Source organism: Euphorbia lathyris, chromosome 7 (genome assembly GCF_963576675.1).
Source record: "Euphorbia lathyris chromosome 7, ddEupLath1.1, whole genome shotgun sequence".
Classification (NCBI taxonomy): Eukaryota; Viridiplantae; Streptophyta; class Magnoliopsida; order Malpighiales; family Euphorbiaceae; genus Euphorbia; species Euphorbia lathyris.
The window spans coordinates 20,257,756-20,272,846 of NC_088916.1; the positions used below are offsets into that span (position 1 = coordinate 20,257,756).

At 38.2% G+C, this 15,091-nt stretch overlaps 1 protein-coding gene across 1 annotated transcript; it reads right to left on the reverse strand.

Annotated features, from left to right (window-relative positions):
• Positions 1–678: 678 nt before the first annotated feature.
• On the reverse strand, positions 679–10,014 carry LOC136235794 (metal-nicotianamine transporter YSL3-like). The gene is made up of 7 exons (XM_066025825.1): positions 9,387–10,014; positions 3,906–4,078; positions 3,651–3,748; positions 3,267–3,404; positions 2,991–3,180; positions 2,749–2,848; positions 679–1,704 (listed from the first exon to the last, which is right to left on the reverse strand). The coding sequence occupies exons 2-7, from the start codon at positions 3,966–3,968 to the stop codon at positions 770–772; spliced, it is 1,524 nt and encodes a 507-aa protein (XP_065881897.1). The 5' UTR covers positions 3,969–4,078; positions 9,387–10,014; the 3' UTR covers positions 679–769.
• Between the last annotated feature and the right edge of the window lie 5,077 nt (positions 10,015–15,091).

Genomic DNA, 15,091 nt, shown 5'->3' on the forward strand with positions numbered 1-15,091 from the left:
ATGTTTATATATGCCAAAACATTCCCCTAAGAGCATCTCCAATAGGGTGACAACTCTCTAAATTGTCAAATGTAACTAACCATTTAAAGAGTGAACCACTCTAATAATATGACATGGCTCTCTAAAATAAATAACTAGTCATTCTCACTAGCGATATTTGACTAGTCCCTTTAGCTAACTATTTGCATTTTTTATTCATTCTTTCTCTTTTTTCTGTCTTTCTTTTCTAATTTTTCTTTTATTTCTTTAATTTTATTCACTTTTAATATTAAAATAATTAAATAGAGTCAAATAGCTATAATTGGAACAAAACATAAATTTGACTAGCTAATTTTTAGTTAACTAGTGATTTATATTATTTAAGTTTTAAGAGAGTCAAATAGCTAATTAGTGTTTAAAATGCTCTAATATATGTAATATATATGCTCTTAGAAAATACGAATCATACAAAAAAATTTGAGGCAAATTAACGTCTACGAAGTTATGCCAGAAGAAGGAAAATGGATACTTTTTGGACAGAAAAACCTCCTCTCACATGATAAAAAGACCTCTTTAAAGCCTACAGAATTTATTTTTAAACTGAATTACCAAAACACTGGGATGGTACAGTATGAGTTAACTGCAACATTTAAATGAAATCCTATATGTATATTAGGATGAATTTACCGAAAAAGGAAATAACAAAAACAAGCTTGTATACATATTTATTCTGAGGTAGGTAGGGCAGTTAGTTTTATTTGTAATGAAGAAAAGAGGGTTGTCAAAAATTCTAATGGTTTGGCAAGAAATTCATGCATATGGGTGGACGAATTTTGAACAAAGCTAGAATAGATGAAGGAAGAATCCATAACCCATCTCCACAAATGAACCCAGAAGCCACAGCAGGAATCATCAATCCTGCTTTTCTGCTGTTTAACTTATGCCATACAAACACAACCAAGCTCCCTACACACATATCTACTGCAAAATATGCCCCTACAAGGAAAGGCACTGCCATTGCCATTGGAAGAGGTATCCATTTTCCAATATGTTTAGGGGATAAGTCCCTCAACAAGTTAGCCAATACAGCAAAGGCAAAAAATCCATAGCAAAGGTGCAGGCAATGCTGTGGAAGAGCAGAGAAGCCGCCTTGTACACCGAGAATCGCCATGTTTCGATAGACGATAGCATAAGGAGCTTTATACTGTCCATCAGGATTTCCAACATCAAAAGCTTTGTAAAAGAGAAAGAATGTGAGAGGAGCTACTACACAGCCTATTGCTGTCCCGATTGCCTGACTAACGAGCATGGAACGAGGCGAAGTGAGTGTTAGATAACCTGTCTTGAAATCATGCATCAGATCAGAAGAGATTGATACAATTGATTTCATCAAGCCACATCCGACGAGCCCTGCAATAACACCTTCGTTCTTTCCTGACATGGCTGCTAGTGCAAAGAGAGCAACTTTGCCGTAGTTGTAGGCCATGTTTATATCAGTTAGACCTGCTCCATAAGCGTTGCAGAAGCTCAGTGCTGGTGCTAGGATGTAAGCAATTACTACGAAGTACCATTTTAGCTGTGGAAATATTAGGGGGATCACTATGATGGAGATTATGGAGAATGTAATGTAGCCTATTAAAGCTACCCCTACTGGAATTGTTTCTCTCATAAAAAGCTCGTTTCTTCGAAGATCTTCAGGACCTTCATTCTTGTGTTCTTCAGGAACTGAACAAACAAATGCTAGTTAAGAGTTCATAATAGTAATAATAATAAGGATAATATCCAAATTTACTCCTATCGTTTTTGGAGAAGTGCAGATTTAACGTATAAACTGGTACAAATTTACATCCAAGTAAATTTAGTTTTAGCTGGAAAATTTGAACTGACTGGTTGGGTTTTTTCTTACTGTTATTTGACTGTCATAACTTTCCAAACAAATTACTTGATAAACTGAAACAATTTCGTACATTTTGGCAAGTTGCTCGTGACTATGTTAGTAACACAATAAACATTTTAGACATTTTGACAGTTTTTTTTTTTGTTTGCAGGAGCCCCTGAACTTTGCCTAAAAAACCGATTCCTGAGCTTACAAAGTGTTTTGTTAGCTGCCTAAATTTGCTTAGAGTGACCTGATTAACTCCCAAAGTCAATATGATCATGTTGATAAGAGATGATTTGGTACAAACCGAAATGTATATCACTTTATGCAAGTTCAGGGGCCAATAAGTAATTGTAAACAAGTTCAGACAATATGTCACTTTAAACAAATTTAGAAGACAATATATCACTTTTTGAGCAAGTTCAGGGAATAACAGACACTTTGTAAGTTCAACGGGCATGTGACGTGCTAAGCTTATTTTTGTGATTAAGTTATATGTGGTAGACGTACTACGATATTGACATTTTGATAGGTTATTTGTAACTATGTTATTAACATACTAAATATTTTAGACATGATTGATTTTGAAAAGTATGAATAATGGTTAAACCAGTCCATTTAAATTTTCTATTATGTAGAGATAAAATTAGTTTTGCGTTGAAATATTAAGAGGAAAATTTAGATCATACGTTAAAAATAAATATATACTTCTCTAAACATAATTGGGGCAATTTTGGACAACAATAGTTATAGTCGCTTAAATGAGTTGAAGATTATCAGAATGGCTTCTCTTGGCACTATATATTGTAAAGTAACAAAGAACAACAATAGTTATATTGGGTTAAATGATAATTAGAGAAACTCTTGAAGGAATAATAGCTATAGCTTACAAGTTTTGTGTTTTCCACGCATGTTACAGGCAGTGAAATAGAGTATCTTGAAAAAATTATAGAGCCCATCCCCAAGGATCAGAGCAATGGAAACAAAAACCTGCAACATACTGAAGCTATTAATAGATTGACATTTAAATTAGCAACGAACTATGTTGCACGGAACGGAAACTGAACCTGAAACGGACACAAAAAGCTGAAACGCCAATGAAAAAGATTTTCCATGTAACACATTAGCTGACCTTGTAACCGTTTAAACTCTTCATACTGGTTAGTGGTAAAGAAGAAGGGTACCAATCTCCTTTAAGACCACCTATTTGTGGCCACATGACTGCCCAAGAAACCAAAGCACCAAGAAGCAAAGACAAATTCACAACATGGGAACATATCATTCCAGCTCCCACATAAGTCAGGCTAAAATCGAAGTAAAATCTGCAGATTTCATTTTCATTAATCAATTAAAAATATTTAACACAAGACACATATATTCATATTTGAATAAAATTTAATTTGATTACGTATTTTTCCATGCTTTCAATCCGAATGTTGGGAACTGAGCAAATCCACATACAGAATCTCCACCAGAATAGAACCATTGAAAGAAAGCCCAAATGAAGCTTATTGAGAAAAACTTCGTGAACCCTTGAACCTGCTTCCTGTAACATTAATTAAGGAAACTAAAGATTCATATGTGGCTGAAGGGCTAATTTTAGTTCTGCAATGGGGGCGGCCAGATAAAGGCGGATAATTTTGACGAAGGCAGCACCCTACTGAGGATTTCACCCAAGCAAGGGGAGCTCCGGCCCCCAAACACCGGGTTGCCTCCGCCACTGCATGTGTTGATATATAAATATAATAATATGATGTTTCCATTCATGAAAAGTATTAAAATGTTAAGAAACCTGGCCATCTTGTCCCCTTTAGGAGTGTGGAAACCATTGATAAGAACTGCAGTAGCTGTTCCACTTGGATAACTTAATTTGTAATCCATTACCATAATCTGCAGGTAAACATAAAACCAACTAAACCATATATAAACAATAAATTCAAAAAATCATATATAGTCCGTTTTTGTTTGAATGCTATTTTATGAAGCTTATGTTTTAGATATTATGTTTCCGTGTCTGTGCAACAAAGATTTAAATGGAATTACATACCTTCCTAAGAGGAACCAAAGCAAACAGACCAACAAAACAGCTAACGAAGAGGAAACCAGTCATCCAACCAATCTCAGGTTCTTTGATGCTTCCAGGAGTATTCCATTGTGTTTCAACCCCAGCTTGCTCATACGTCTTCTTGTTCAATGCTAGGAGAAACGACCCGAAACCACCTGCAATTCCATAACAGATCGATTAATTCTCAAACTTCAGACAATGAAACACAGATTGTAAGCAAAAACCTAACTCAATCCCAAAAGTACCTCGAAGGAGGAGCATTGCATCATACGTTTAAGCAGTCATATAGCATCTTAATTAACCATCGCGGTATATTTAGCACAAATATAGAGCTGTAATCGAGCCAAGCTGAGCCGAGCTTTGACTTGCTCATGCTCGGCTCAGCAGAAAATGGACGTACTCGAGCTCAAGCTCGGTTCGACCTCAACATTCTGTTCGAGCTCGGTGAATTAAGAAAATTATCTGATCACGTAAACTTATCGCAAGAAGCTCATTAATTCAGTTTATGATTTTGCTGTGAAAACAGCTCGTTACATTATTTATGTTCATAAGCTAGCAGTTTAAAACCTAAAAAACTACATAGTTTTACATTTCCCTCTTTATAGAAATATTATCTTAAAAAAAAATAATCGAACCAAGTTGTTCAAGAGCCTGTTCATGAACATTATAATCGAGCTTATTAATGACCTTGTTCATGAAACTATAAATGAGCATGCTCATGAGCTTTAGAGCTGAGTTTCTCCATGCTCAAGCTTGACTCGTTTACAAATCGAGCGAAACACCGAGCGGCTCGACTCATTTACAGCCCTACACAGATGAATATATATGAGTAAAAAGAAAAGTTGGAAATTAAATGTGGAACCTCCAACGGAAATGCTATAGCAGGCAACAGAACAAGTCTGAATGACAGTATTCTCTTGTGGAGTGAATGGTTTGGTGACAAATCCAGCCTTATGAAGGATTTTAGTCCATGATCTAACGAAAACAAAAGCCAGTAGAGCAGCAGAAACATTGAGATTAGGGACTAATCCAGTAGTGAGACTTAGTTTCATGACTACTACACTATAAATTATGCCTATTACTAAACTTGCTATTAGCCCCCTAACTGTGATCTGTGTAGTCCATGCTCCTATTCTTCCAGATTCTTCTGCCTCATCATCAATTATCTCTGAAGTTTCTTCCATGTCCCTTGATTGTTCATACAACATATAAATGTTTTATGTACTGAAAACAAGTAGAAAAGAGAGACATAAAATGCAGAGACTTTGTTTCTACAGAGGTCTAATTAAGGATGCAATTGCAATGTGTTCAACCACTTGTCATGCCGCTAAATTTGGATCCACTCTTTAGTTAAAGAATTTGATATGAAAAATAAAATACTAGTTTCATATGCAAAGATCGTGCTGATTAAATCACCTGGGTCAATTTTGAAGTGTTTTTCTCCTAATATAATGGTCAATGAAACCCAAGTGGAAGACAGATGTTCAACAGATATATAAACAGCACCCTTCCCATGAATGAGGGACCACTGGATTATAAATTATAACAGTACATTTCAATTCTTACTATAATTTTATTTTCATTTTCAAATACATTTCATTGATATCATTTTCAGTTTTGTTGACCCAATTAATACTATAATATAAAATATTCATTATCATATTATTAAACTTAATTTATGTTATTAAATATCATAGTTGTTAAAGGCGGAAGGCGCGCTAAGGCGCCAAGGGGTCCTGGAACCTAGGCTCAAGTGCAAAGCGAGGCGTGTGCCTTAGAAACACGAGGCACATAAAATAAAATAAAATATATACTCTTTTACTAGTTAAGCATAAACTAAAAAAAGACACTTATGACCACACAAACAAAACAAAACCACATAAAAACATAATACTAAATCATAAATGTCAAAACACCAAATTAAGTTCATACTTAATAGAGACACTAATACCTAAGTATAAACTAATGCTACTAAACTAATAACCATTCATTGTCAATCAAAAAGAACACACAACAAAAATTAATCATCATCATCATCAAGATCATCCTTCAAATTAATATTATCCTCTCCATAGTATCCTCCACTATCATTTTCATCTTCAATTTCCTCCTCTTCATTTTCATCTTATTTAAATTAAGGGTTACAATTAATCTTATTCAAGTTAGATTAATAGTGGTTGAGAATAATCAAACAGGTATTTTAGAAAAAACTGTAAAAAAAAAAAAAAAAAAAAAAAAAAAAAAAGTAAAAACCGTCAGGCGCACGAGGCTCTAGGCTCCCAGGTGCAAGCGAGGCGAACAAGGCGAGAACCTTTTGTATAGAGCCTCCTTTTCTGGGTTCAAGGCTCAAGACCCTGAGCCTTGACTGAGACGTGTCTTTAACAACTATGTTAAATATATTATTTTATTCTTATTTATTTTTTCTCACTTACTGCAAAATAAGCAAACTTGCAATTGTCTCTCTCCTATCGCTAAATAGTCTTATTTAGTGTCATGAGCATTTGAAGTTGGTCTTCCAAACCAATGGAAATGCTCAATTATAGATGCACAAGTGGCTGTTATGTGTATATTCTATTGGTTTTGCAAATTTACAAAGTAATTAGAAGTACGAGAGAACCAATTATTTAAATATGTTACTATTAGTATCTATGTTTTTACATATTACACTATGAAATTATTTAAATAAGAGAAAACCAATTATTTAAATATGTTTTTGGGTTTTCTCTTCGGTTTCGTGATTGGATTCTCAATAAGGTTTCTATTATAATCTCTGGTTCGGCTAGTGGGGTATTTTTCTTGCTCCACGGGTGTTAGACAGGGCAGTCCGCTCTCCCTATTTTATATGGTATTGTGGAAGATTTTTTCAGTTGTTGGTTATCCAATTTGAAAGCGGATGGAGGATTTTCTCATATGGGTTATTCGTGCGGAACAAACTTTCCTTCTCATTCGCTTTATAAGGACGATATGCTTTTATTTGGAAAAGCAACAGTTCTAAGCATGGGCGAAATGTATGTATACTGAAGAGTTCCCTATTACGATTGGAGTGCATCAAGGTTCCGCACTTAGCCCATTTCTTTTTGTCGTTGTTATGGATGAATTAACGAGTTCACTTCAAGACGGTATACCATGGTGCATGTTAGAAGTAGGGAGGCACGGACAATCATCCTCGGGCTTGGATTGCTTCCGTTATTTACGGGCTATTATTCAAACGAATGGAGATGTTGCTCATAGGATTAAATCTGGTTAGTCGAAGTGGAAGAGTGCTACGGGTTTCCTTTGCGACCCCGGCATGTCTAATAGATTGAAGGGAAAATTCTATCGCACGACAATTAGACCGGCATTGTTATATGGCACGGAATGTTGGATAGTGAAACACAGATGACGGTAGCTAAGATGCCTATGTTGCGATGGATGTGTGGTCATACGAGAAATGATCAGGTGAGGAACGAAATAATTAGGATGAAAGTACGGCTTACATCTATTGAGAATAAAATGAGGGAAAACCGACTAAGGTGGTTTGACCATGTAAGACAAAGAGCCCTTGATGCCCCGGTTAGAAGGATTGAAGAGTGGCAAAGGGATGCAATGGTGAGGGGCAGAGGAAGGCCTAAGCATACTTGGAAGAGGGTGATTGGGAGTGATATGAGTTTATTGGGGTTTGAGGAAAATATGACCGTGGATAGGACGGAGTGGAGGGAGAAAATTTATGCCGCTGACACAACTTGATTTCACGGTTCCGTATGATGGTTCATGTTAGCCGACCCTGGATCATTTCAGGACTAAGGCTTTATTGTTGTTGTATTACTAAATAACTAACTTTTTTTTTATCTTCACTCATTCTTGTCATGTTATAAAAGTTAATAATAAAGTAAAATAATTAAAAATACATCCATGTTAAATATCAATTGGTTAAAAAATAAGAAAATACCTCTCAAATCTTATGCTTAGGCCCGTTTGATAATCTAAAAAACCACTTAATTGAATAGTTTAAACACTTATTTATTTTTAAGTGTGTTCGATAATTACAATTCTTCAACCACTTAAAATATTCAATTAAGTTGAAAATGACTTATTTTGATAACTTAAAATATTTAATTTGAATGTTATCAACTAATATTTTTTAGGTCTAAACCACAAGAAGCCCCTAAAGTTGTCCATTTTGGTCACTTTGCCCCCTAAGAGGTAAAAATTAATTGCCATGCTGACTAGAAAGCAAAACTTATCATAAATCCTAACTGAAGGACGGGGTAACCAGTCTGGAATCATATTTTAAAAATCGATTTCAAATACAGTTAAGCCTCAAAACTGATACAGTTGGCATATGCTATATGGATTTCCCATGTAGAACTAAATTCAGAGTTCTAATGTTGCTAAATCTTTTTTCACTCCATGGCTTAAAAGTAACCTATTAACTTCTCCATTCTTAATTGCATTAATGCATATATTCGCATACATATGAGTATATGACCTGCTAATATGATGACACATATACCTTGTAATTATTTCAATGGGTGCTACCAGCTTCTACAAATGCACTCAATCAGTATCTGGTATTTTTGTTGTATTTTCGTACATCCATCTTTGGCATTTTATTTTTAAATTATACAGATTTCCACCATCCAAAACTCGCCCCAAATTTCGAAACTAAATATATTTAATTCTACAGAGGTTCCCCATAACGAAACTGCACTTTTTTAAGGAAAAAAGAACACTAAAACGCACCCAACTTCTTCAATTCCACCAGACTGTTTTAACTTTACAATGGGCATACACTTACTTCTCACCATTCTAGTGTATGATGAAACTGAGTTGAACAGTGGCTACAACTTTGCATTTGCATATTCAGAAACTCTAGATTAACCCCCTAAATTCTTCAATCTCCGAGTCTATAAAATATCTTAAGCTAATAAGCCTAAATTACCACAATTTTGCAATTTATAAAGATTTCAATTGACCACATCAACCTCTAAAGTTATGAAGAGTCTGATTAGAAATCAAAAGATTGTATTCCTTAAACAGAGGAGGGAGAGTTCTATCACCAATTGGTTGAGCTGACAATAGTGCATTGATTAATTATATTCATGGTAGTAGATTATCTAACATATCTTTATGTTAAGGCAATTCTGTCGTGAATGATAAAATCTTGAGCTTGCAAAGAGATTGAAGATTGAAGAAATCAAACATATGCATATATGCTTTAGTTCTCTCATTCAATCAATTAAGTATTTTTTATCCCAAATCAGCTACCTAATACTCAGATCGAAGATGTATCAAACTAACTTGCTTATTGTGAGGCCATTCTTTGCCTATATAAACAATATCAATAAGAGGCCATTCAACACACCACGTATTCTAATCGGCCAACAAATTACCACAAACATGGAAGAAAATATACTTGTAGAATTAAAAATTCTACACAACACAATTTCAACAAGTAATTAAAGTAAAGTTGAAATGAAGTACCCGAACTGGAGGTATAATTGTTTCAAACAACAAAGCATCTGGTTTATCCGCAAGAACTGAAGATTTGGTCCACAAACAACTCAACCCACATCGGCAAGAATACAAATTATCCAAATTATCAGGAATCCAAGTCCATCCTTTAACCAAAACCGTAACATGTCCCATCTTCAAGCCATTACACTCAGAATCACTACCGATTTCCTGTGAAGGACCAAACCTATTCCACCCAAAAACCCCAAATTGATCAAATCCTTGTGCTTATCCCTAAACTGGTCGCAACCCACTTGAGAATCCCACTTCTGGAAAGCACTGAACAAGTCAACAAAAGGGTCGGGAGTGGAAGATGTAGTGGGAAATTTATTGACGGGCAAGGGAATTGAAGTAGTTACAGAAGGGAATTCGAGGGAACCGAAGAAGAAGAGGATCAAGAATGTAAAGAACATCATCAATGCGTGTAGGAGTTGAAGGGTTTCAATGTCATGTCGAGGAGGAGTGAAATTGGTAGAGAAGAGAGGGTAATGACGATGGCTTTCAGGATTTGTTATTACATTTTGGTGTGGAGACGAATGATGGGATTTACAACCCCACGCCACGCAACATTGAATGTTCATCTATAATCGGCTGCCCCTCTCGCTTTCAACCTGGTTTTTTTTTTTTTTTTTTTTTTTTTTAATGGAAAAGCTAAATTTCATTAGATAATAAGGTTGCTATTAGAATGAGAAGAGAGTAAGAAGTAAAAACTCACATACATATAGGCTAAGCCTAATACATGAACCACATGGGTAAGAAGATGACTAAAAATAGCAAAACAAACCATTAAAGGTAGAGCTTTCAACCTGCCTTTTAAACTTGGGATAAAGCTCCAAATTTGCCCCCAATTCTTTTTAAACTACAACATACCTTTAACCATAAGAAATGGTAAAAAAAAAACGAAAGAGGAAAATTATAAAATTATATCAAATAGAAGATACATTACATTTTTAACACACTTATTCAATCTATTATATATCTAGACTATGTTTATGTGACTTTTTCAAAATACCCTTAATATGTTTGTTTTTTTTTTTAATGAAAGAATGATATTATATCTCAAAATAAATCAATCGCCCCTAGGTGAACAATCGACTCAAGGATAATGTTGGTTATTGTAGTACAAGAGGATGATAAACCTAATCTAGCCACAACATCTGCGACGTTATTAGACTGCCTATGTACGAAATGAAAGCTACATAGTGGGATCGAGCTTGCGATGGCATAGCAATCAGCCAACACGAGACCGAGCCCCGAGAAATCATCTTCTTGATCATGACATAACGCTTTGATAACGATTTGAGAGTCTCCCTCTACACATACCTCCATATCTCCTCTCTCCTTGATCCAACTTAGAGCTTCACGGCATAAAATGGCCTCCGCCAAAACTGGAGAATTCTGAACTTCAATCTGGCTGTATCGGACAACCACTAGCTCTCCCACTTCATTTTGAATTACTGCGCTGATCCCACTGCTTCCAATCTGTGGATTCATTGATGTGTCGAAATTGACTTTTATTCCGGAAGAAGGTGGTCTCCAATTTTCTCTTGCTCGAACGTTGACAGTATCAGAATCCGCCATGTTCAGTTTCCTCGCCATTCTCCAAGCTTCCAGGAACTAGTTAACACGAACTGAAATCTGAGCCGGGATTATTGCATGTTGATTCCAAACCAGCTGGTTCCTTCCATACCAGATATTCCATAACAGTGAGGCCCATTTACCAGCCTCCTCTACACTGCTGTTATTTAGAGCTTTAACCCACCATTCATCAAAATTGGAAGAAAATTTACCTTTAAGATGCGCGATGGAAGAAGCATTCCAAATTCGAATCGACACAGGGCAACGAAGTAGAAAGTGCGAAATTGATTGCTCTGAACTCTAACAAAGGGGGCAACGGACATCAATATCAACTTGACGGTTGAACAAGGATACTTTCGTTGGGATTATGTTCCAGGTTGCTCGCCATAGGAAATTTTTCACCTTCGGAAGGCAAGACATATGCCATAGCTTATTCTAGGAAGCATGATAACGTCCGGATATTATTTACGGGACTAAAAGGGTAATTAACCAAACGACCACGGATAAAGGGGATCATCAAGGCTATGGCGTATGAAGCAAGGCTCCTAGACGGTGAATCAGATAGATTCCACAACACGCCATCGATAGTCAAACACTTGGGAGACCCGCCTTCTCACCTCAATACGCCCCCTGAACGGTAGAGCCGATTCCCAATAAAGGCAACTAATAACTCATTAATAAGCTAACGGTCATACTTGAATAAGATCAGTAACCGTCATTAATGAAGCATTAATGGAGACTTTCTAGTTATCCGGAGTTACAACTACATGAGTATAAATATTTTGCACCCCAAGCTATTAAGGTACACACTTTCCAAAACCCTACTTCGTGCTTATAGTTTATTCCCCTGTATTCTACTGACTTTAGCATCAGAGTGTCCCCCGCCGATCCCAACGGCGCCTCATAGGGAAGGGCTCCGATCACGAGTTCATCACCAGTCATCAATTGGTGCGGTGAAGGTGGAGGTTCTGATAAAAAAAAGGACTTAGTTCACAATCACGAAGATGGCAAGTGAAGGGCAGAACCCTTCAACTGGAACAACAGCACCTTCAATACCAACTTCAGTCGGTAATCCCCAGACAAACACCAACAATCTAGATCCTGATGCACCACTTGTTCAAGGTGAAAGAGATATGTCGCCTGATTATTTCACCGATGTTGTCACGGATTTGGTAGGAAATGTCTATGGAACAGCTATGACGGATCGATTGAGAGCGTTCCTTGAGAATCCCACTGTAGGTGGACCCACAATGAGAGTCATTCCCCCTTTGCATCGTCCCCTGCCAAGGTCGAGGACACTAGCTTGGCAGGCCGCCCTTATCCGACCAGGGGCTCGTCATGATTCAGCATTCTTGCTCTCTCATCCTGCGGATTCTGTGGTCACCAATCCAGAGTTAGGAAGTGCTCTGCCAACGAAAACTGTTTGACGATGTACCGGAAGGAAGTCGGAAGAACCGTCGAGCACCCCCAAGGAATACATCCAATCTAGGAATCACTATAAGTCGGAAGAACCGTCGAGCACCCCCAAGGAATACATCCAATCTAGGAATCACTATTGGCGAACATCAGGTACCTCCATTGCCAACTGGAACACAGGCTGGCCAAGGGCAAACCAATGAGACCGCAGATCCTGGTCACCCGCAGGGCGGACGTATTGATCCAAGGCGTAGAAGACGGACCAGATCTTGTGGGCGAAGATGATCTAGATCCCGTTCCTATCGTAGAAGGCGGACCAGATCACCTCGTCAGGAAATACTGCTGCCCCCACCGCCGGGACAAAGAGGTGGTGGGGGTCCCCCATCCAGAGGACCAAGAAGAGGTGGAAGACGGTCACCATCGGACCCCACATCGTCGTCTAGCTCCTCCTCCTCTCAACGGAGTAGATCCCATAGCAGGAGACGCCTGAGGATAGATCGTAACTACATAGCTGAGGAGATTTTGGTAGAAATGCGAAGGTAGAATGAAGAGAATGCAAGGCACAATCCTTTTGCTAACCGAGAATCGCCATTCACAAGACGGATCGAAGACGTGGCAACCGATAGACAGTTCAAAGTCCCAAACATACCTAGCTACTCGGGGGAAGATAATCTTGAGGCCCACGTAAGAAAATACAGAATGTTGCTTGCGATTAACGGCGCCAGTGAAGCAGTCTTGTGCTGAATGTTCATAACCACATTGAAGGGACCGGCGTATGACTGGTTCCAATCTCTTCCGCCAGGATCAATAGATAGCTGGAATCAATTGAGTAGGGAATTTTGCTCAAAATTTACAGGCAGCATTCCGCCAGTTGTTTCATCACGAAAGCTTTTCGAGTTAAAGCAAAAGGAGGACGAATCCCTAAGAGACTACGTCAACAAGTTCAACAAATTATGCATCCGATTAGTAGATGTGGACGTCCCCACAACTGTTGAAGCAGTGATAAATAATACGACCTGCAAAAGCCTACAAGAGGATCTGATCAGACACAAGCCTAGGACCATTGCAGATTTGATGGAAAGGTGCAAAGATTTCATGGAAGTTGATGATATCAGAAGAGAATCTTCTTCTCCTCCTAAAAGAGGGAAAAGCGAATCCCGAAGAAGAGATAAGGAGAAGGAAAAACTCCCTGATTCATCCGCCAGAGGTAGACGGAGGAGTTCCAGAAATAAATCGGCGTATACACCATCGTTCACACCATTGAATGCCCCTAAGAGTGAAGTGCTGATGTGGCTAGAAAATAGGCAACACAAACAGAGCATTTCATACCCCGAACCAAAAGGGGGGGAATACACCAATACGGGGAGAAATGCCAAAAATTATTATAAATATCACAGAAAAAATGGACATTAAACAGATGCATGTTGGGAACTGGCCAGGGAGATCGAAAGGCTCATAGAGAAAGGGAAGTTGGATACGTTCGTTCAGAATGAAAAAAAGAAAGATGAAGATAAGCCAAAGGATGATCCAAAAAAGAAAACTAAAGGTGTTATCAATGTCATCGCTGGCGGACCAGGATATCAGCCCTCAGTTAAAAAATCCAGAACCACCGCTCTTGATAGAGCATCACTTAATCGCCCATTCGTAGACCTTGGCCCAGCAATTCCTCCACACGCGGATGCTCTCGTTATCACCATGATGGTAGAAGGATGGGAGATGAAGCGAGTGATGGTAGATACAAGCAGTTCATGCAACGTTATCACTAAAGGAGCTTTCGCCAAGCTTAAAGTCGATCCAATCTAGATAGAGACCACCATTATGGACATCTTGGGAGTAACAGGCCATACGATCCAAACAAAAGGACATGTGACCATAGAATGTGAATTGGCGGATGAGGATCAGACATGGATTGGTGATCTCGAGTTTTCTATCATGGATGGACAATTGGCATACAACATCATCCTGAGACGCCCTTTTATCTCAGAAGTTGCAGCTCTAATATCGATACGTCACTTGGCAATGTACATCCCTACAGCCAAAGGAGGGGTGATGATTAGCGGAAATCTGAAAGTAGCTCAAGAAACATACTTCGCATCTTTGTCAATCCGCCCTCAATCCAAGGACGAGGAAGAGAATGAACTTGTTACTGCCGCCCTGGGGGACACAAAGATGTTCCTTATTTCGGATGGGAAGCAAGTACGGATCGCCAAACGATTGAGAACAGAGATCAAGGATGATGTCACGAAGGTCCTCCTCGAATCAAAAGACATGTTTGCATGGAAAGATGAGATCCTTACAGGGGTCAGCTCGGACATAATCACCCACAAACAGAATATCACCGAAGATGCGGTTCTAGTGGCCCAGAAAAGAAGGAATCATGGTCCGGAGAGACAAAAGGCGATCAAAGAGGAGATATCTAAACTAAAAAAGGCAGATGCCATTGAGGAAGTCATCTATACGCAATGGCTAGCAAACATGGTCCTGGTTAAAAAGGCGGGCGGATCGTATCGAATGTGCATCGATTTTACACACCTTAACAAGGCGTGTCCCAAAGACAACTACCATTTACCTTGCATTGACATCTTAGTCGATGGAACGACGGGACATGCTATATTTTCCTTCATAGATGTGAAGTCGAGCTATCATCAGATCCCCATGGAACCGTCAGACAGGATCAAAAC

What these genes read in the sequence shown, in the direction of transcription:
- LOC136235794 (XM_066025825.1), bottom strand. Translation starts at nt 3,968, where the DNA reads ATGACTGGTTTCCTCTTCGTTAGCTGTTTTGTTGGTCTGTTTGCTTTG. An exon ending in TTGAAAGCATGGAAAAATAC is followed by an intron (nt 3,181 to 3,266) that starts GTAATCAAATTA and finishes TGAAATCTGCAG; the next exon opens with ATTTTACTTCGATTTTAGCC. An exon ending in AGAGTTTAAACGGTTACAAG is followed by an intron (nt 2,849 to 2,990) that starts GTCAGCTAATGT and finishes AGTATGTTGCAG; the next exon opens with GTTTTTGTTTCCATTGCTCT.